Source organism: Bufo gargarizans, chromosome 2 (assembly GCF_014858855.1).
Source record: "Bufo gargarizans isolate SCDJY-AF-19 chromosome 2, ASM1485885v1, whole genome shotgun sequence".
NCBI classification, from domain to species: domain Eukaryota; kingdom Metazoa; phylum Chordata; class Amphibia; order Anura; family Bufonidae; genus Bufo; species Bufo gargarizans.
The window spans coordinates 198,648,116-198,669,238 of NC_058081.1; the positions used below are offsets into that span (position 1 = coordinate 198,648,116).

At 44.4% G+C, this 21,123-nt stretch overlaps 1 protein-coding gene across 1 annotated transcript in view; it reads left to right on the forward strand.

Annotated features, from left to right (window-relative positions):
- The window catches only part of IREB2 (iron responsive element binding protein 2), a 92,407-nt gene that overhangs the window by 25,336 nt on the left and 45,948 nt on the right, over window positions 1-21,123 (forward strand). Inside the window, exons 4-11 of the mRNA XM_044279876.1 lie at window positions 1,103-1,268; window positions 2,108-2,245; window positions 5,493-5,702; window positions 5,810-5,879; window positions 8,067-8,250; window positions 10,522-10,661; window positions 11,755-11,926; window positions 20,238-20,335. Coding sequence (XP_044135811.1) covers window positions 1,103-1,268; window positions 2,108-2,245; window positions 5,493-5,702; window positions 5,810-5,879; window positions 8,067-8,250; window positions 10,522-10,661; window positions 11,755-11,926; window positions 20,238-20,335 — 1,178 coding nt within the window. The remainder of the gene's footprint in view (window positions 1-1,102; window positions 1,269-2,107; window positions 2,246-5,492; window positions 5,703-5,809; window positions 5,880-8,066; window positions 8,251-10,521; window positions 10,662-11,754; window positions 11,927-20,237; window positions 20,336-21,123) is intronic.

Consider the following 21,123-nt stretch of genomic DNA (forward strand, 5'->3'; position numbering starts at 1 on the left):
AAGTGCAGGTCCCATAGAAATGAATGGGTGCAATTCTTGCGGAACGAAATTGCGGACGTGTGAATGGACCCTAAATGTGGGTTATTTGCATTTACTGGACATTAAGAAAATTTGAGGGAACAACTGTTCTTCTTTTACTTCATTATTTAGAGGGGTAGTCTCACCAAGTCAACAGGTTGGGCTTCATCTGCCCACTCATTTTCCCAGCAGTGACTGTTGCATTGTAATTGTAGCATTAAATGCTGGTCATTTAGCTGAAAGACCATCCATATAATGCATAAATGGGCTGGATCCGCCCGAGCACCTCTCAGTTCTGGATCTCATCAAAAGGGCCGGACTGGGGAACCTGCTTCCTCACTCATCCATGATCTGATCGCGTATATGATGGATTAACATTCTGAGGCAGCCCCTTTTTAAAGGGGTCTTCTACTGATGACTTGTTCTAAGGCTAGGTGATAAGTATCTGATTGGTGGGGGTACATCAGCGCTCGGATGATTACTACAGCCTCACAGTATATCAAGCACCGTGCCGTACATTGTATAGCGGTTATGGTTGGTATTGCAGCTCAGTCCCATTTATTTGAATAAGAATGAGCTGCACGGAGGCCACATGACCATGGATCTGACATCACTGGCCAAAGAAGAGGCCGCAGCACTCGCCTCAGTTCTGCACCTGCTTCAAACAATTGATCAGTGATGTTGTAATGAGTTAGAGCTCCCACGAATAAATATTGATGACCTATCCTGAGGATTGGTAATCGGTATTTAGAGATGGGATTGTCTAGCTTAGGAGCTGACTTAACCCATGGCAGTAATGTGTGCCATGGCTTCCTTTCAAGCCACTTCGGGTATCCGCCATCCCGGAAGTGTCTTGGTCTTCTCACTGCTGCAGCCTATCGTTGATTTCAGCGGCCATGTGTTTCAGCGGTGCAGCATACGATTGGCTGCAGCACCAAGCCACTTCTGGTCCAGCGGGGACTCAAATTGTCCGGGAAGGGATCTGTAGCACTATGATACTAGTAGGGGTTGTCAGTACCTAGGCAGGACAACCCCTTTAACTGTTCATTAAATTATATTTTAACATGTTTTATTCTATTTGCAGATGCCTTGCCTTTCTGCATCCGAGTGGTGCTAGAAGCTGTGGTGCGTAATTGTGATGGTGTGTTGGTAAAGGAGGATGATGCTATAAAAGTTTTGAAGTGGGAAACTAACTGTGAATGCCAAGAAATTCCTTTCCTTCCAGCCCGTGTTGTCCTGCAGGATTTCACGTGAGTATTGTATGTTGGTGTTTATTGTATAAAACACAGGAATTGTATATAAAAACTATGGGGCACATTTATTAAGCCCACCCGGTGTGAGCTGGGAAAATTCGCAGATAGCGGCGCAACTAAGCGTTGTGCCACCATCTGTGCCTGAAATATGCCTGATTTAGGCATATTTCAGACTAATAATCTAATTAAACATTTTAAATATCTAACGAATAACCCCTGTAGGTTATAGGTCGAAAATATATATTGGTGACTCCCACTCCCAGCACCCACGCAATTAGCTATTTCAAGAAGTGGTAGTACTTGGACTGTATACCAAATACATGGTCATACATTGTATAGTAGCCTTATAGCTCAATCACATTCACTTGGGACTGAGCCATAGAAAAGCTATAGATGTGATGTCACAGGTGAAGAAGGCTGCAATGTTCACCTGAGTGTCACAGCCCCTTCCAAAAGACGATCGGTAGGGGTGTTTGGGAGTCAGATATTGATGACCTATCCTATGGAGAAGTTATCAATATTTAAAGAGCACCTGTCAGCAGGATAAACCCTACCTTTGTAAGATTGATCCTGCCGAGTAAATTGATACCTGCCATGTGAAGATCAGTTATGGTGTTGTTCCTGAGCAAAAATACTTGTATTCTTTATGCAAAAGAGGGCTTCAGCGCTAATCAGCAGAATTGACCCAACCAGGCAGTATACCTGGTTTAATAGGGTTAATCCTGCTGACAGGTGCTCTTTAAGTCCAGGACACACCTTTAACTCTTTTGAGAGAAATGTATTGGATTGTTCTTTTCAAATGTTTAAAAATGTATATATTTTTTTTCTCATTGTAGTGGCATTCCTGCAATGGTAGACTTTGCTGCAATGAGAGATGCTGTGAAGAAACTTGACAGAGATCCAAAACTAGTGAACCCAGTCTGTCCGACAGACCTCATTGTAGATCATTCTTTGCAGCTGGATTTTACTAAATGGTATTTTGTCTGTCTTAATAAATAAGCTTTGAATGCGTCCATGCACATGACTCTGCAAACTGTGGATCTGCAAAATATGCATACTGGCCTTGTGCATCCTGCACTTTTCTTGGTCCCTATTATAGGACTGGCTATTCTTGTCAGCAAAATGGACAAGAATAGGACATGTTCTATAATTTGTGGAACAGCGGCCTGGATGCAGACGGCACACAGATGACATCCGTGTGCTGTCTACATTTATTTTTATTTTTTTGCAGTCTCGTAGAAATAAACGAGTCCACGTGCTTTCCACAAAAAACGCGGATTGGACGTGGACCAGAACTGCTGTGTGTGCCTGAGGCCTAGGTCTGTAGGTACCAAAACCAAACCTAGGTCTCTAGGTACCAAAATTTCATATGCTGTTTTTTTTTTAGGTTACCTAAAAGGATATTTCAGGATTTTCACTATTGATGGCCTTACAGAGGTGGGCAACCTGCAGCATTCAGCTGTTGTGAAACTACAACTCCCAGCATGCATACTTGCTCTGCACTTTTTAGTACTCTCATAGAAATGAATGGAGCATACTGGGAGTTGTAATTTCACAACAGTTGGAGTGCCGCAGATTGCCCACCCACTACCAAGATAGGCCAGCAGTTTCTGAACTCCCCGCAGATCAGCTGGTGACACAAGTTGGCGATGGAACTACACGGCTTTGTCCGTCATGTTGTAGAATGAGCTGGTTACTGCTCCCATTAATTTCAGTGGGAGGCCGGGAGCAGCCCTGCAATAACCAGCTCCATCCATTACACAGTGGCGACCTGTGTAGTGCCGGAGCTACTGCAGAACCGCTGATCGGCAGGCTTGGTGGGTGCTGATAAGATATTGATGGCCTGTTCTGAGGATGGGCCATTAGTGGTAAAATCCTGGAATACCACTTCAGTCCCTGATGGTTGATTAAAGTGTAATATTGTTGTACGTTGCATTCTTTGTTTTAGATTTTCATTTAGACAGGGATTTCTTAAAAAAATTATATAATATGGCTGTAAACTTGTGGTTGGTTTAACTAACCAGCTTTTTTTTTATTGTGGCAGCTATTTTCTCAAAAGTGACGAGGAGAGCCAACCATATTGGGTTTCACTATTGACTAAGCTTTAGAGAAATGAATGGCGTCAACATGTTCGGTCAATGGCAGTGACTGTTTATAGAGTATCTGAGTCAACGATTATTCCCCTTCCTGCGGTCACGTTTGCAAAAATGGCCATTGCAAAAAGAAAAAATGGCAATAGAATTACCAAACTTTGGTTTTGTCATTTAGAGCACAAGAATGAGCACGTGTAAGATACTGGGGAAAGATTTATCAAAGCCAGTGCATAGGAAAACTGGCTTTGTTGCTAATAGAAATCAATCAGATTGATCCTTTCGTTTTTCAAGGGAGCTCTGAAAAAAGATAGGTGGGATCTGATTGGTTGCTATGGGTAACTAATCCAGTTTTCCTTTACGTCGGTTTTGATAAATCTCCCCAAGGGGAGTGACAGCCGGGGAGCGTATCTGCAGACTGGCTTGTGTATTCAGTCCTCTCCTAGCAGCTCAGTTTTAGCATGTTATTAACTTCTGAAGTTTTATTTTTAGAATGTCGCCACTCCTGTCTGTTTTATTAGATACTTCTATTTCATATGAAATAATGACTCTGGACCACGTTTTCTTAGAACTCTGCATTGTCTTCCGCTTTTCCTCCTGGATATGCATGTGTAAACTGACAACTGGGTGACAGTTTGATCTTGTCAGCACTGAACGGGCATGGTAAGACTAGGACGGGACCCCCTCTCCACAACTGCTATTACCCTGTTGTCAGTTTATTCAAGAACTTCTTGAAGGAATAACAGAGGATCAAATAGGATCAAAATTATTTACTAAAGCAGATGTGTACCCAGGGTTATGTGGGCATGTTTTGATAATGGGGCAAATTTACTCATTTATAAGATACACACAGTGCAGACTGGTGCAGTTTTGTCACACAATGGGGAAGGTTTATCAAAACTGGTGCACAGGAAAACTGGCTTCATTGCCCATAGCAACCAATCAGATTCCGCCATTAATTTTTAAAGGTAGTCAAAAAAAAATGAAAGGTGGAATCTGGTTGCTGTGGGCAACTGAGACAGTTTTACCTTACACCAGTTTTGATATATCTATCCCTATGTGACATCTTAAGCCTCCTCGTCGATGTACGTGACTATTCTCGGGACAGGCGATCTCTAGCTAATTGGCGGGGGTCCGACACCCTGTACCCCTGCCAATCAGCTGCTTGGGTGTAGCTCTGTCACTAGAAGTCAGTGCTGGAGCTACACAGCTCCGTCAACTGTGTAGTGGAGGGAGCTCCTTACTCCAGGACTCTTCCCATTGACTTCAGAAGCTTGACAGAGCTGTGTAGTTGGGTTCTGACATCCAGCGACAAAGCTACACCCGAACAGCTGGTTGGCAGTGGTATGGGGTGTCAGACCCCCCCACTGATCAGCTAGTGATGGCCTATCCCAGTGATGGCGAACCTATGGCACGGGTGCCAGAGGCGGCACTCGGAGCCCTCTCTGTGGGCACCCATGCCCTGGAAATAGTCTATGATGTACCAGTATGCCTTAGACTTTTCCTGCCATTCATCAGCGCAGGGCGCACTATGAACAGCACAGAGAGTGCGTTGAATGTAGGCAGGCTATTATAGCTAAATGATAAAGTACATGGAAAATATAATACTATACTGGACTGTAGTATTCAGGTTAAATTGCTGTGTTAGCACTTTGCAATAAATATGTGGGTTTATGCTGCAGTTTGGGCACTCAGTCTGTAAAAGGTTCGCCATCACTGGCCTATCCTGTCCTGAAAATAGGCAAACACTTGTAAAGGCTCCACAACCCCTTCAATTAAAAGGGAGAAGGAGGAATCCTACCTTCCCAAACTCACTCCATTCCCTGTGCCACTGCTCCTCATCTCTGCTGGCCATTGTTGTCTTGGCTGCAGCAGTCCCACATGTAGTGGATAAGGCCAATGATTGGCTGCAGTGGTCACAGCTAACGTACAGCATGTCAACGCTCCAGCCAAAAAAAACACAAGCTACTGGGGAGGACAGGTGTGGTGCTGGAATGGAGGTGTTCAGGACGGTAAGTATACAAATTAAATTTTTTATGTTTTTTATTAATTTGGTTTAAAGAGATATATCTGACAACCCCTTTAAGTATATGAAATAGCATATTATTCATGTGAATCCCTCTCACAACAGTGCAGCACAGACTGTTCCTACCGCAACAGTTGATTCACACAGACCAGCGTCCAAGCTCTCACCGGCTAAATCAGCAGTTATGAAGTCCCACTGTAGAGGACAAAGTAGCTGTAGAGGAGCCTGTGATTCGGGAATATCAAGCAGGAGCTCTCGTGAACAGATAGAAAACACCCCAATGTTATGTCCTTTTCATTTGCAACCTATTCCAGAGTAAGACCCCTCTTAACATATTAAGTATTTTATTTTTATTTTTTTCAGTCACTTATTTGCTATGTCACAGTTACACATATAACTTTTTGTAATCCTGCCATTTATAGACCAGAAGCCGCACTTAAAAGTCTTGAGATTGAGTTTATCCGGAATAAAGAGAGACTTCAGTTTTTTAAGGTAAGGCTAAAAACAAAGGGCTGTTTCATTTGTAAGGCTGCCGTCACATGACTAATAAAGCCACATTTTAGCATTATTGTGTCCTCCATGGCTAGACCATCCGCGGTTCTATTTTCTATTGAACTGGATTTAGATCATAAGTGAATCCTATGTTGATCTAAGGGTGCCTTTAATCTGGACAGATAGCTAACCGATTTCTGTCCAATCAGACCAAAATATTCTAAGGCCTCGTGCACACCGTATCCGTTTTGTAGTTCTCAAACTAAAATACAGATGCTGTCCATGCGCCATCTGCATTTTTTTACAGACCCATTGACTTTAATGGGTTCATGGACTGCATTTTGCGTATCAGAATAGGCCATGTTCTATAATTTGCAGACTAAAAAACGTATACGTTCCTGTGGATAAGGCCTAATTTGGTTGGAGTAAATAGTGAACTGATCGGATTTAAATTTGCTAGAAAACTGATCTGATGTGTGTTAAAAATAATGCCAATTACGACTGTAGTGTATAACTCCATTATTATAGGTAATATAGAGGTTTTATTGTTATAATCAACGAGGACCAATTTTATCATCTGTAAGATCAGTCTAACTGTCAGAAATGTGCGTGTACACGCCATTTAAAGGGCATCTGTCAGCAGATTTGTACCTTTGAAACAGTTTGACATGTTGCATGTGCACTTGTTAGCTAAAGACATCTGTGTTGGTCCACTGTTCATATGTGCCCGCATTGCTGAGAAATATGATGTTTTAGCATGTGCAAATAAGCCACTAGGAGCAACAGGGGTGTTGCCATTACACCTAGAGGATATTCTCTCTCCCTGCAACTGCTGCAGCCTCTCCACTTTGACAGGGCCAGTTAGTGATAATATTTTCATTGCCTGGCCCTGTCAATCAAAATGTATAGGGCCTGGAAGTTGAAGAGAGAGCTGAGTATCTAGGTGTAATGGCAACGCCCCTGTTGCTCCTAGAGATCAGCTGTTTGAAGAGAAAGCACTTGTACGAGCATTGCCTTCTCTTTTCTGTTTACCTGATCATCCACACAACTGCAGCGGTGAGCAGTATAATTGCCACTATGACGTCCCCATTCACTTTTATGGGACGGCTTCATCCTGTTCACTTGGAACAGACAGGAGCCATCTAATTAAAGTGAATGGGTACACCATAGTTGTAATTGCACTGCTCGCCGCTGTAGTTGCAACGGCGAGCAGGTAAACAGAGAAGAGAAGGCAGCACTTGTACTAGCATTGCTTTCTCATCAAACAGCTGATCTGATATCGATGACATCCTGAGGATAAGGCTAGGTCTACACGACGACATTTGTCGCGCGACAATTTTTATAATGGCAGTCTATGGTGTCGCACTGCAACATGCGACATGCTGCGACTGTGACACGACAGTCGCAGAAAATCCATTCAAGATGGATTTTTCTGCGACTGTCGCGTCGCAGTCGCAACATGTCGCATGTTGCAGTGCGACACCATAGACTGCCATTATAAAAATTGTCGCGCGACATTGGTGCAACAAAATGTCGCGCGACATTGGTGCAACAAAATGTCGCGCGACAACTGTTGCGCCCTATCTGTCGCGCGACTTTTTGTCGCGCAACAAATGTCGTGTAGACATAGCCTAAGTCATCAGTGGAGAAAAAAAGTGGACAACCCCTTTAAGTTGCCAAGCGCACATGCAACAGGTCAGCCAGTTTCAAGGGTACAAATCTTCTGACAGATGCCCTTTAAAGGCTATCGACAGCTTTGCTAACATTTTTTTTTTTATCATTGCATTGTACTTGTTTTGAGCTAAACTCCAACAGTGCATCTGCAGTAAATTCTAAAAAGCTGAAATAGCAATTCATACCATATTCACACTGCTGTCCATTTTGCGGACAAGAATAGGCATTTCTACAATGGGCTGCCCCATCTGTTGCGCAAATTGCGGAAGGCACACTGGCGGCTTCCGTTTTTTGTGCATCTGCGATTTGCGGACCGCAAAAAAACCGAATGGTCGTGTGCATGAGGCCTTACTGTGTTTTTTATTTCTGTGTAACCCCAGCTTTATGTACGGCGCCATGGAATTAATAATAGTATAGCTAACTCTCTGTCTACGACTGAGGGGTTTAATGTATGTAAATGTTGAAAATGCATAGACATTTTATTTAACTCCACAATCAATTGCTTTTTATCAGTGGTGTTCAAAGGCTTTCAAGAATGTTACAGTGATACCTCCGGAAACAGGAACTGTGCATCAGGTGAATTTGGAGTACCTGTCGAGATTAGTTATGGAGCAAAATGGCTTCTTATATCCAGACAGTGTCCTTGGTACTGATTCTCACACTACTATGGTGAATGGTCTTGGAATCTTAGGTTTAGGTGAGTTATGTTTGATGACCACCTTATGGAATGTTTGTACTGGTGTTAGGTCATACATAAGCCATATGATTAACACATTTCTAGTCAGTCATGCATATAAAAATGTTGTCAATTATAGGGGTTCTTGTGCGCTAATCCTATATTGATGAACTATCCTCAGGATAGGTCATCAATGTTAGATCGGGGGGGCTGACTGCTGACGCCAAACCAATCAGCTGTATGAAGAAAATACAGCGCTTGTTTGCCGCCAACATTGCAGCTGCTTGCAGTGTAATTACTGCTCCTCCGTCCCTTTCACTTCTGTGGGATGGCTGCCTTCTATTCACTTTGGTCATCAATATAAGATAAGCAAACAGCCCCTTTAAAGAAGACGACCGATGGGTAAATCAGATGTTTTTATTTATTAGTGAGGTTGAATGATTTCCAGTGTTATCTTCCATTTGCTAGTGTACTGCAGCACCTATATGTAAGCTTTTTGAACTTGTTCTCATTCATACTGAAATACACTGCCCGTCTCAAAAAAAGTCGCCAACAAAAATATTTAATTGGACCGCCTTTAGCTTTGATTACGGCACACATTTGCTGTGGCATTGTTTCAATAAGCTTCTGCAATGTCACAAGATTTATTTCCATCCAGTGTTGCATTCGTTTTTCACCAAGATCTTGCATTGATGATGGTAGAGTCTGACTGCTGCACAAAGCCTTCTCCAGCACATCCCAAAGATTCTCAATGGAGTTAAGGTCTGTACTCTGTAGTGGCCAATCCATGTGTGAAAATGACGTTTCATGCTCCCTGAACCACTCTTTCACAATTTGAGCCCGATGCTGAACCTAGACCTGACCAACTGCAGCAACCCCAGATCATAGCACTGCCCCCACAGGCTTGTACAGTAGGCACTAGGCAAGATGGGTGCATCACTTCATCTGCCTCTCTTCTTACCCTGATGCGCCAATCACTCTGGAACAGGGTAAATCTGGACTCATCAGACCACATGACCTTCCATTGCTCCAGAGTCCAATCTTTATGCTCTCTAGCAAATTGAAGCCTTTTTTTAGGTTTGCCTGATTAGTGGTTTTCTTACAGCTACACAGCTGTTCAGTCCCAATCCCTTGAGTTCCCTTCACATTGTGTGTGTGGAAATGCTCTTACTTTCACTATTAAACATAGCCCTGAGGTTCTACTGTTGTTTTTCTTCGATTTTTTGATTTCACCAAACATTTTAGTGATCGCTGATCATAATCATTCAGGATTTGTTTCCCGCCACATTTCTTCCTCGAATACGATGGGTCCCCACTATCCTTCCAGTTTTTAATAATGCGTTGGACAGTTCTTAACCCAATTTTAGTAGTTTCTGCAATCTCCTTAGATGTTTTCTCTGCTTGATGCATGCCAATGATTTGACCCTTCTCAAACAGACTAACATATTTTCCACAACCACGAGATCTGTCTTTGGAGATGGTTGTTTAAGAAATGAGAAGCAACTCATTGCACCAGTTGCGGTTAAATAACTTGTTGCCAGATGAAAGATAATCGCCCATGCGGTAATTATCCAATAGGTGGCGTATGTTAAGTTACTGGTCTTGCTGTACTTACCTTTTGATTTTGGTTATAACATGTGTAGTGATCTGCTGCTGCAAAACTTCTAGTTCTGATACCTTGTGTGATTTACAATAGATAGCTTTTCACACGGTCAGTATTTGGTCAGTATTTTGCATTAGTATTTGTTTGCCACCACTTTTCTTTTTTGGACCCCCTCCTGGTTTTTGGCTATCTATTATTATTTTTTTTTATTTATATTTTTTTGTAGGTTCTACTCCCATGTTTTTTTTTAATAAATACTAGTGCAAAATGCTGACTAAATACTAACCATGTAAAAGTGACATTAGTATATGTATGGCAAAACTCGTCTCTTTAAAAATGACACCCAATCTAGAGATGAGCGAGCGCCATAGCCACCAGGTGCCTGCTGTTTCCCTTCAGATACCATTGCATCTGAGCGCTGAAACTAAAATTAGGTCATTAGTTAAAGTCTTAGAAAACCCCTTTTAATAACCATTTTTAACACGCATCTTGGCAACATATTTCATAGATCCTCTGAAATGTACAACTCTTACAAAGTTATTTTATGAAGAAACAGTTGAGTATTGTAAATTGTCATTAACGTGTCGCGTTTTCATTTATTATTCTGATTGCCCCTTTAACAATTGCATGCATGTGCGCAGTTAGTTTTCTGCCTCCAATAAAATTGTCATTAATGTTAATTTTTCAAGGTGTCGGAGGAATTGAATCAGAAGCAGCTATGCTGGGCATACCCATCGCATTAAATCTACCAGAAGTGGTTGGGTGTGAGGTGACTGGCTCTGTTTCTCAGCTTTCTACTTCCATAGATGTCGTTTTAAGCATCACTAAGGTGAGAATTCATATTGGTTAGAACCTGTTGCATTTTTTTCATTGTAACTAGTCATTACTACAATAGTAGCACAGTTTATTAGTACTCCTGACTCAGGCTAATATTCTGGGACCTCTCAGTATTTTATGTTCTTAAAGAGTACATTTCACCGCTCCTGACCTGCCTGTTTTTAATAACTACTTGCATTCCCCATGTAATAACAGTTCTGGAGCATCTATTCTTATGTCTCTATGTTGTGCCATTCCTTTATTATTTCTACTAGAAGTTATGAATGAATTGCTACTAGCCTTCAGTAAGAGTACAGAGGGGAGGTAACCAGTTGGGGGTTGTACCTGTACAGAATCCCTATATCCAATCAGTGCTGCCATTGTCAGACTGTGCAGGTACACACCCCCAACTGGTTACCGCCCCTCTGTACTTTTACTGCTGACTGCTAGCAATTCTTACATGGGGAATGCAAGAAGCTATTAAAACAGGCATGTCAGGAGTGGTGACCGGTCATCTTTCGTGACGAGGCAGATGCAGCTTGTAGTACCCTTACTGGAAGTTGAGGTGTTTTACCCAGTGTTAGGCCTCATGCACACGACCGTTGTTGTGTTCCGTTATGCAAAATGGGGTTCCGTTGTTCCGTGATTTGTTTCCGCGTGTCTTCCTTTTATTTTGGGAGGATCACCAGACATGAAGGAAAGTTAAAAAAAAAAAGTCTAAGTCAAGTTTGCCATGCAAATGAAAGGAAAAAAATGGACGCGCTTAGGACAATCCTGTGTGCCTCCACGTTTTTTCATGGACCCATTGACTTGAATGGGTTTGCGAACCGTTTTCCGTGGAAAAAATAGGACAGGTTATATTTTTTTGACGGATTGGAACCACGGATCACGGACGCGGATGACAAACGGTGCATTAGCCAAGATTGTCCGCAGAAAATCACAAAAAACGGAACAACTGACACGGAAGGAAACAACGGTCGTGTGCATGAGGCCTTAGGAAGAGGTTTTGGAATTTTGCAGGTGAATTCAGTGTAAGGTTTAACCTTAACAAATATTTCCTCAGACGTCATTCTCTAAGAACAAACTTCTTCTTTGTTTCTCTTCAGCACTTAAGACAAGCTGACTTGTCTGGAAGGTTTGTGGAATTTTTTGGAGAGGGAGTATCTCAGCTTTCAGTTGCCGACCGTACCACAATAGCAAACATGTGTCCAGAGTATGGTGCCATGGTGGCTTTCTTTCCAGTGGACCAAGTAACCCTTAGCCACCTGAAACAAACTGGTAAGCATTCTAGACTAGCCATCTGGGTGGTGCTACTCCTGGCTGCTTTGTCTGGTGCATTATACAACAACAATCTGTCAATCATTCTTAAGAGGTGTGCAGAGGTTTTATATTGATAGAGCAACCCCGCCGATCAGCTGTTTTAAGAAGAGTTAACGCTCCATGTGAGCACAGTTTCTTCTTCATACTACGCATCATCCCAGAAGCAAGTGTAATTGCAAGTACTCACTCCATTCATTTGAATGGAGCAACTACTCCTAATTATACTACGCTGCCACTGCAAGGGAGACGACACGTAGTGTAATGAAGAGGAAGCAGCACTCACATGGTGTGACGCCTCCTCTTCAGTCGATCTGCGGAGGTACTGGGTGTCCGACCCCCTACAGGATAGGTAATCAATATCTGATCCGAAGATAAATATGAAACCCCTGCACAACTTCTTTAAGTTGGCTGTAGTGTTTGAAGAATTCTCTTAGTAAGGCCTCAACCGTTGTGTGCATCCGTGGCCGTTGTGCCGTTTTCCGTTTTTTTTCGCGGACCCATTGACTTTCAATGGGTCCGTGGAAAAATCGGAAAATGCACCGTTTTGCAGCCGAGGCCGTGATCCGTGTATCCTGTCCGTCAAAAAAATATGACCTGTCCTATTTTTTTGACGGACAACGGTTCACGGACCCATTCAAGTCAATGGGTCCGTGAAAGAACACGGATGCACACAAGATTGGCATCCGTGTCCGTGATCCGTGGCCGTAGGTTGCTTTCATACAGACGGATCCGAAGATCCGTCTGCATAAAAGCTTTTTCTGATCTAAGTTTTCACTTCGTGAAAACTCATTTCCGACAGTATATTCTAACACAGAAGCGTTCCCATGGTGATGGGGACGCTTCTAGTTAGAATACACTGCAAACTTTGTACAAGACTGCCCCCTGCTGCCTGGCAGCACCCGATCTCTTACAGGGGGATATGATAGCACAATTAACCCCTTCAGGTGCGGCACCTAAAGGGGTTAATTGTACTATCATATTCCCCTGTAAGAGATCAGGGCTGCCAGGCAGCAGGGGGCAGACCCCCCCCCCCCAGTTTGAATATCGTTGGTGGCACAGTGTGCCCCCACCATCGCCCCCCCCCCCCTCCCTCTATTGTATTAAATCGTTGGTGGCACAGTGTGCCAACCACCATCGGCCCCCCTCCCTCCCTCTATTGTATTAAATCGTTGGTGGCACAGTGTGCCAACCACCATCGGCCCCCCTCCCTCCCTCTATTGTATTAAATCGTTGGTGGCACAGTGTGCCAACCACCATCGCCCCTCCCTCTATAGCAGTAACATTGGTGGCAGTGTGCGGTCTCAACAGTAGAAGATTCATACTTACCTGCTTGCTGCTGCGATGTCTGTGAACGGCCGGGAGCTCCTCCTACTGGTAAGTGACAGTTCTTTAGCAATGCGCCGCACAGACCTTTCACTTACCAGTAGGAGGAGCTCCCGGCCGGACACAGACATCGCAGCAGCAAGCAGGTAAGTATGAATCTTCTACTGTTGAGACCGCACACTGCCACCAATGTTACTGCTATAGAGGGAGGGGGAGGGGGGGGGGGGCGATGGTGGTTGGCACACTGTGCCACCAACGATTTAATACAATAGAGGGAGGGAGGGGGGCCGATGGTGGTTGGCACACTGTGCCACCAACGATTTAATACAATAGAGGGAGGGAGGGGGGGGCGATGGTGGGGGCACACTGTGCCACCAACGATATTCAAACTGGGGAGGGGGGGGGGGGCTGCCCCCTGCTGCCTGGCAGCCCTGATCTCTTACAGGGGAATATGATAGTACAATTAACCCCTTTAGGTGCCGCACCTAAAGGGGTTAATTGTGCTATCATATCCCCCAGTAAGAGATCGGGTGCTGCCAGGCAGCAGGGGGCAGTCTTGTACAAAGTTTGTAGTGTATTCTAACCTGAAGCGTCCCCATCACCATGGGAACGCCTCTGTGTTAGAATATACTGTCGGATCTGAGGTTCACGAAGTAGCTCATATCCGACAGTATATTCTAACATAGAGGCGTTCCCATGGTGATGGGGACGCTTCAAGTTAAAATATACCATCGGATTGGAGAAAACTCCAATCCGATGGTATAAAAGAACTCCAGACTTTACATTGAAAGTCAATGGGGACGGATCCGTTTTGAAATGGCACCATATTGTGTCAACATCAAACGGATCCGTCCCCATTGTTTTTTTGGTGTGGCTTTTTTGTTCACACATTTTTGACATTTTTTGTTTTTTATCTTTTCAGACAGCCATTTACTTTTACAGAAATGTATAAAATACCATAACTGGAACATACTGCAGTAAAAAAAAAAAACAAAGAACAGTGTGAACTCTGCCTACAGCAATATGCCTGTACTTTAATCATTTACGTAGTTAGTCGGTTGAAAAAAGACCTAAATATGTCAAGGTCAGCAGTTTAATAGTTGCCAACCAGAGGAAAGCCCACAAAATATTGTTTTAACGACAGAAACCCAATTTGCAATAAAGTGACAACAATTCCTTTCTGATCCCCGCTGTCAATCCGACAAATCCCTGGATCTATGTTCTGCTTTAATACCAGTGACGCTGTATGTTGTTTTACAAGACAAATGTCTTAGGCTACTTTCACACTGCCGTTTCAGGGTCCGCCTGTGAGATCCGTTTCAAAGCTCTCACATTCGGCCCCAAACGGATCCGTTTAGCCCCAATGCATTCTAAATGAATGCGGATCCATTCAGAATGCGTCAGTTTGGCTCCCTTCTGCCTCCATTCAGCTCTGGAGACTGACACCAAAACGCTGCTTGCAGCATTTTGATGTCCGCCTGGCGGTGCGGAGCCATACGGATCCGTCCTGACTTACAATGTAAGTCAATGGGGAATAATCCGTCTACATTGACACAATATTGGTGCAATAAACGGATCCATCCCCCATTGACTTTCAATGTAAAGTCAGGGCGGATCCGTTTGACTTACACTTTTGACTAAGTGTATGCAGATGGATTCGTACTGAACAGATGCCATCGTTTGCATTTATAGGTGTGTATCCGTCTGTGCAGATACCAGACGGATCCGCACCTAACGCAGGTGTGAAAGTAGCCTTACCTCTGCTTTACATTTATTCACACCTTCAGCCATTGCCAAAGTCTGTGGAGGTATGTTCAGTCCCGTTATGGTTCGAACAGTAATAAATTTGGTGAATGCATATCGGTGATTGTACTTCTGTCTTTGAATGTAGCTCCTAATCATGGAGGAAGTGTAAGCTTCTGTACATGTGGCCATAATATGGTGTTAATGAAAATAAATATAAAAGTGAAAATGCGTGGAGCTAGACAGTTTTGTTTAACCACTTCAGCCCCGCTAGCTGAAACCCCCTTCATGACCAGAGCACTTTTTACACTTCGGCACTACACTACTTTCACCGTTTATCGCTCGGTCATGCAACTTACCACCCAAATGAATTTTACCTCCTTTTCTTCTCACTAATAGAGCTTTCATTGGGTGGTATTTTATTGCTGCTGACATTTTTACTTTTTTTGTTATTAATCGAAATGTAACGATTTGTGACATTTTTCACTTTCAGCTGTAAAATTTTGCAAAAAAAAACGACATCCATATATAAATTTTTCGCTAACTTTATAGTTCTACATGTCTTTGATAAAAAAAAAATTTTGGGAAAAAAAAAAAAAATGGTTTGGGTAAAAGTTATAGCGTTTACAAACTATGGTACAAAAATGTGAATTTCCGCTTTTTGAAGCAGCTCTGACTTTCTGAGCACCTGTCATGATTCCTGAGGTTCTACAATGCCCAGACAGTAGAAAAACCCCACAAATGACCCCATTTCGGAAAGAAGACACCCTAAGGTATTCGCTGATGGGCATAGTGAGTTCATAGAACTTTTTATTTTTTGTCACAAGTTAGCGGAAAATGATGATGATTTTTTATTTTTATTTTTTTCTTACAAAGTCTCATATTCCACTAACTTGCGACAAAAAATAAAAAATTCTAGGAACTCGCCATGCCCCTCACGGAATACCTTGGGGTGTCTTCTTTCCAAAATGGGGTCACTTGCGGGGTAGTTATACTGCCCTGGCAATTTAGGGGCCCAAATGTGTGAGAAGAACTTTGCAATCAAAATGTGTAAAAAATGACCGGTGAAATCCGAAAGGTGCACTTTGGAATATGTGCCCCTTTGCCCACCTTGGCTGCAAAAAAGTGTCACACATCTGGTATCGCCGTACTCAGGAGAAGTTGGGGAATGTGTTTTGGGGTGTCATTTTACATATACCCATGCTGGGTGAGAAAAATATCTTGGTCAAATGCCAACTTTGTATAAAAAAATTGGAAAAGTTGTCTTTTGCCAAGATATTTCTCTCACCCAGCATGGGTATATGTAAAATGACACCCCAAAACACATTCCCCAACTTCTCCTGAGTACAGCGATACCACATGTGTGACACTTTTTTGCAGCCAAGGTGGGCAAAGGGGCACATATTCCAAAGTGCACCTTTCGGATTTCACCGGTCATTTTTTACACATTTCGATTGCAAAGTTCTTCTCACACATTTGGGCCCCTAAATTGCAGCCTAGATGCGCAAAGGGGCCCAAATTCCTTTTAGGAGGGCATTTTTAGACATTTGGATCCCAGACTTCTTCTCACACTTTCGGGCCCCTAAAAAGCCAGGGCAGTATAAATACCCCACATGTGACCCCACTTTGGAAAGAAGACACCCCAAGGTATTCAATGAGGGGCCTGGCGAGTTCCTAGAAATTTTTTTTTTTTTGCATAAGTTAGCGGATATTGATTTTTTTTTTTTTGTTTTTTTTCTCACAAAGTCTCACTTTCCGCTAACTTAGGACAAAAATTTCAATCTTTCATGTACTCAATATGCCCCTCACGGAATACCTTGGGGTGTCTTCTTTCCGAAATGGGGTCACATGTGGGGTATTTATACTGCCCTGGCTTTTTAGGGGCCCTAAAGCGTGAGAAGAAGTCTGGAATATAAATGTCTAAAAATGTTTACGCATTTGGATTCCGTGAGGGGTATGGTGCGTCCATGTGAGATTTTATTTTTTGACACAAGTTAGTGGAATATGAGACTTAGTAAGAAAAAACAAAAACAAACAAAAAATTTCCGCTAACTTGGGCCAAAAAAATGTCTGAATGGGGCCTTACAGGGGGGGGTGATCAATGACGGGGGGGGGTGATCAATGACGGGGGGGGGGTGATCAATGACGGGGGGGGGGGGGTGATCCACTCGCTTACCCTCCGTTCCTGTGAGCGCGCGCGCCTGTGTGCGCGTGTTCACAGGAAATCTCGCGTCTCGCGAGATGACGCGTATATGCGTCCAGGAGGAGTAAAGCAACCACCTCCCGGACGCATATCTGCGTTAGGCTACTTTCACACTAGCGTTCGGGGCTCCGCTTGTGAGTTCCGTTTGAAGGCTCTCACAAGCGGCCCCGAACGGATCCGTACAGCCCCAATGCATTCTGAGTGGATGCGGATCCGCTCAGAATGCATCAGTTTGGCACCGTTTGGCCTCCGCTCCGCTCAGCAGGCGGACACCTGAACGCTGCTTGCAGCGTTTTCGTGTCCGCCTGGCCGTGCGGAGCCAAACGGATCCGTCCAGACTTACAATGCAAGTCAATGGGGACGGATCCGTTTGACGTTGACACAATATGGTGCAATTTCAAACGGATCCGTCCCCCATTGACTTTCAATGCAAAGTCAGGAGTCCCCATCAGATCGGAGTTTTCTCCGATCCGATGGTATATTTTAACTTGAAGCGTCCCCATCACCATGGGAACGCCTCTATGTTAGAATATACCATCGGATTTGAGTTACATCGTAAACCTCAGATCCGACAGTATATTCTAACACAGAGGCGTTCCCATGGTGATGGGGACGCTTCATGTTAGAATATACTGAGAACTGTGTACATGACTGCCCCCTGCTGCCTGGCAGATGCTGCCAGGCAGCAGGGGGCAGAGCTCCCCCCTCCTCCTGTAATTAACTTATTGGTGGCCAGTGTGGGCCCCCCTCACTCCCCAGTATTAAATATTACCAGTGCGGCGGCCTCCCCCTCCCTCCCTCCCCAGTATTAAATATGACCAGTGCGGCCTCCCCCTCCCTCCCCAGTATTAAATATTACCAGTGCGGCGGCCTCCCCCTCCCTCCCCAGTATTAAATATGACCAGTGCGGCCTCCCCCTCCCTCCCCAGTATTAAATATTACCAGTGCGGCGGCCTCCCCCTCCCTCCCCAGTATTAAATATTACCAGTGCGGCCCCCTCCCTCTATATTTATTGGTGGCCGGGCCAGTGCGGATTCCAAGTATTGTGAGCAGTGCGGCCTCCCCTCTCCCCCCCTAATTAAAATCACCCCCCCCCCCCCCATCATTGGTGGCAGCGGAGAGTATCGATCGGAGTCCCAGTTTAAATCGCTGGGGCTCCGATCGGTTACCATGGCAACCAAGACGCTATTGCAGTCTTGGCTGCCATGGTTACTTGGCAATAAATACAAGCATTATACTTACCTGAAGAGCTGCGATGTCTGACCGGCCGGGCGCTCCTCCTACTGGTAAGTGACAGGTCTTTAGCAATGCGCCGCACAGACCTTTCACTTACCAGTAGGAGGAGCTCCCGGCCGGTCAGACATCGCAGCTCTTCAGGTAAGTATAATGCTTGTATTTATTGCCAAGTAACCATGGCAGCCAAGACTGCAATAGCGTCTTGGTTGCCATGGTAACCGATCGGAGCCCCAGCGATTTAAACTGGGACTCCGATCGGTACTCTCCGCTGCCACCAATGATGGGGGGGGGGGGTGATTTTAATTAGGGGGGGAGAGGGGAGGCCGCACTGCTCACAATACTTGGAATCCACACTGGCCCGGCCACCAATAAATATAGAGGGAGGGGGCCGCACTGGTCATATTTAATACTGGGGAGGGAGGGAGGGGGAGGCCGCCGCACTGGTCATATTTAATACTGGGGAGGGAGGGGGGGCCGCACTGGCCACCAATAAGTTAAATACAGGAGGGGGGGGGGGGTCTGCCCCCTGCTGCCTGGCAGCATCTGCCAGGCAGCAGGGGGCAGTCGTGTACACAGTTCTCAGTATATTCTAACATGAAGCGTCCCCATCACCATGGGAACGCTTCTGTGTTTAGAATATACTGTCGGATCTGAGTTTTCCGAAGTGAAAAATCAGATCTGAAATAAACAGTTATGCAAACGGATCCGTTCTGAACGGATACAAGCGTTTGCATTATAGGAGCGGATCCGTCTGTGCAGACACCAGACGGATCCGCTCCTAACGCAAGTGTGAAAGTAGCCTTAGGCGGTGGGGAGGTGGTTAATAAAGACCAGCGAGTGACTACATTTACACCCAGCGATTTACTGACCTTCCAGTATGAAATATTAGCATTCCTGTAAATGTGTACAGTGGGGCCTCCTGACTCTCTTCCAACGGCAGATGTCGTTGGAAAGTCCACTCAGGGCACATGCATGTTTGCCAGAACCTAACGGGGGTGAGGAGAGAGCTGTTGGCCAGCAGCTCTCTGTGTATGACCGGACCTAGTCAGAATTTGTCTATTTGTATGTATGGTGAAGCTTGTAAGCCCACCCCAATACGTAAGTTTTATTTTTCCAACATCGATCAAACAGGGGGCAAAGACAGGTTCAACTGTAACCAGATACGATACTGAAGCTGGTCTGAATGATGATAGGTGTCTGTGTGTGTTGAAACTATTGACTATGATCTGTGGTTTGAAAGGTCGTGCAATGAAGATCTGGTGGTCATTTTGCCGATAAGGAACGTTGTTGCTGCCAAATTATCCAAACATATTAACAGGAGTTTTCTGGCCTAATGGCAACCTAAAACCTTTGGGGGAAGGTGTGCCAGGGGAGAAAAAAAAAATATACTTGATCGTCCCACTGTTATAGCACTTGGTGAGAGTGGTGTCCTTTTTTTTTCCCTGTGGGCAAACTTTCAGGCCGCTATTTAAATTTGCTACTATGCCACCCCTTTAACTTGGAAGGATTTTTATAATCCTGCATTGGAAAAGGGTAACTCTTAGGTGAAGATACCCTTTTGTGGGCAAAAATTTGTAGCATAGTCTTAAGTCATAGTTTATAACTTCTGTATATGTAACCTGCAAAATGAGGAAGTGTTACTTTGCCATCTTTACCTCTAATGACTGGAGCTTGGGACGTGGGGTAGAGTGGCCAAGTGGCATGCTTTTACATGATGTCATTTATTCTGATGTCTTCCTTCTTGTCTTTTCTTCTCCATGATAGGTCTCGATCCTCACAGGCTAAGAATATTTGAAGCTTATTTGAAAGCTGTAAAGTTGCTCAGAGAAGAAAATGGTACAAGAATCCCAAAGTATTCCAAGGTAATAATACTTGGGGAATAGGAATGCATAGTAGTACTGATATTTTTTTGTTTTGTTATTGCTTTAAAGCAGTTCTGTCCGCTTAATATGCTGCAGGACACAGGAGACCATGCACATGACTACCACCAGTAGGAGGCAACACTAAGCAAAAAAAAAAAAAAGTTAGCTCCTCCTACCAACTACACCCCTCCTGCAGACACTGAGCTAATCCGTTTTATCTTGGTGTCTGCAGGTGGGAGACATGCTGCTTACAGGTCTGGTGATTGATATTTCTACTTATTTTTTTCTTCATCTTTTTCACCTTCTGTTACCTACCCCCCCCCCCCCCCCCCATTCACAGAGTGAGGCCAATGAGTCACCAAGCCTGCAGTTCTTTCCTGCTACTTAAAAGACGAGCAGGAATGCTAGATTATAAATCTGCTATTATATGCCAATGATTGCATCACCCAGCTGGATCCAGGGCAAAAACACAGAAGGTTCTGCCTTATTTCCCCCATCCCCCTCTCTCAGACACTGTTAGTTTTTTTTTTTACCCTCCTGGAAAGGACTCCACTGGGGAAGGTTGGAAAAAAAAACTTCTTGTCCATGTGTCCTTCTGTCCAGTCTATTCCTTCCAGCCAGCCATTTTCTCTGGCTGTCCGGGAGAGTCCATACCAGCTCTATGCAGCCCTCCTCTCCTGCGACAACACATGTTTGCAGCTGATCTTCAGGGCCCTCTAATGGTTGAGTGGCCTCAAGGGAAGCCGAGTACTTCAGCCCCTGGCTTTTGGCCTAGTTGCCGTCAGGCT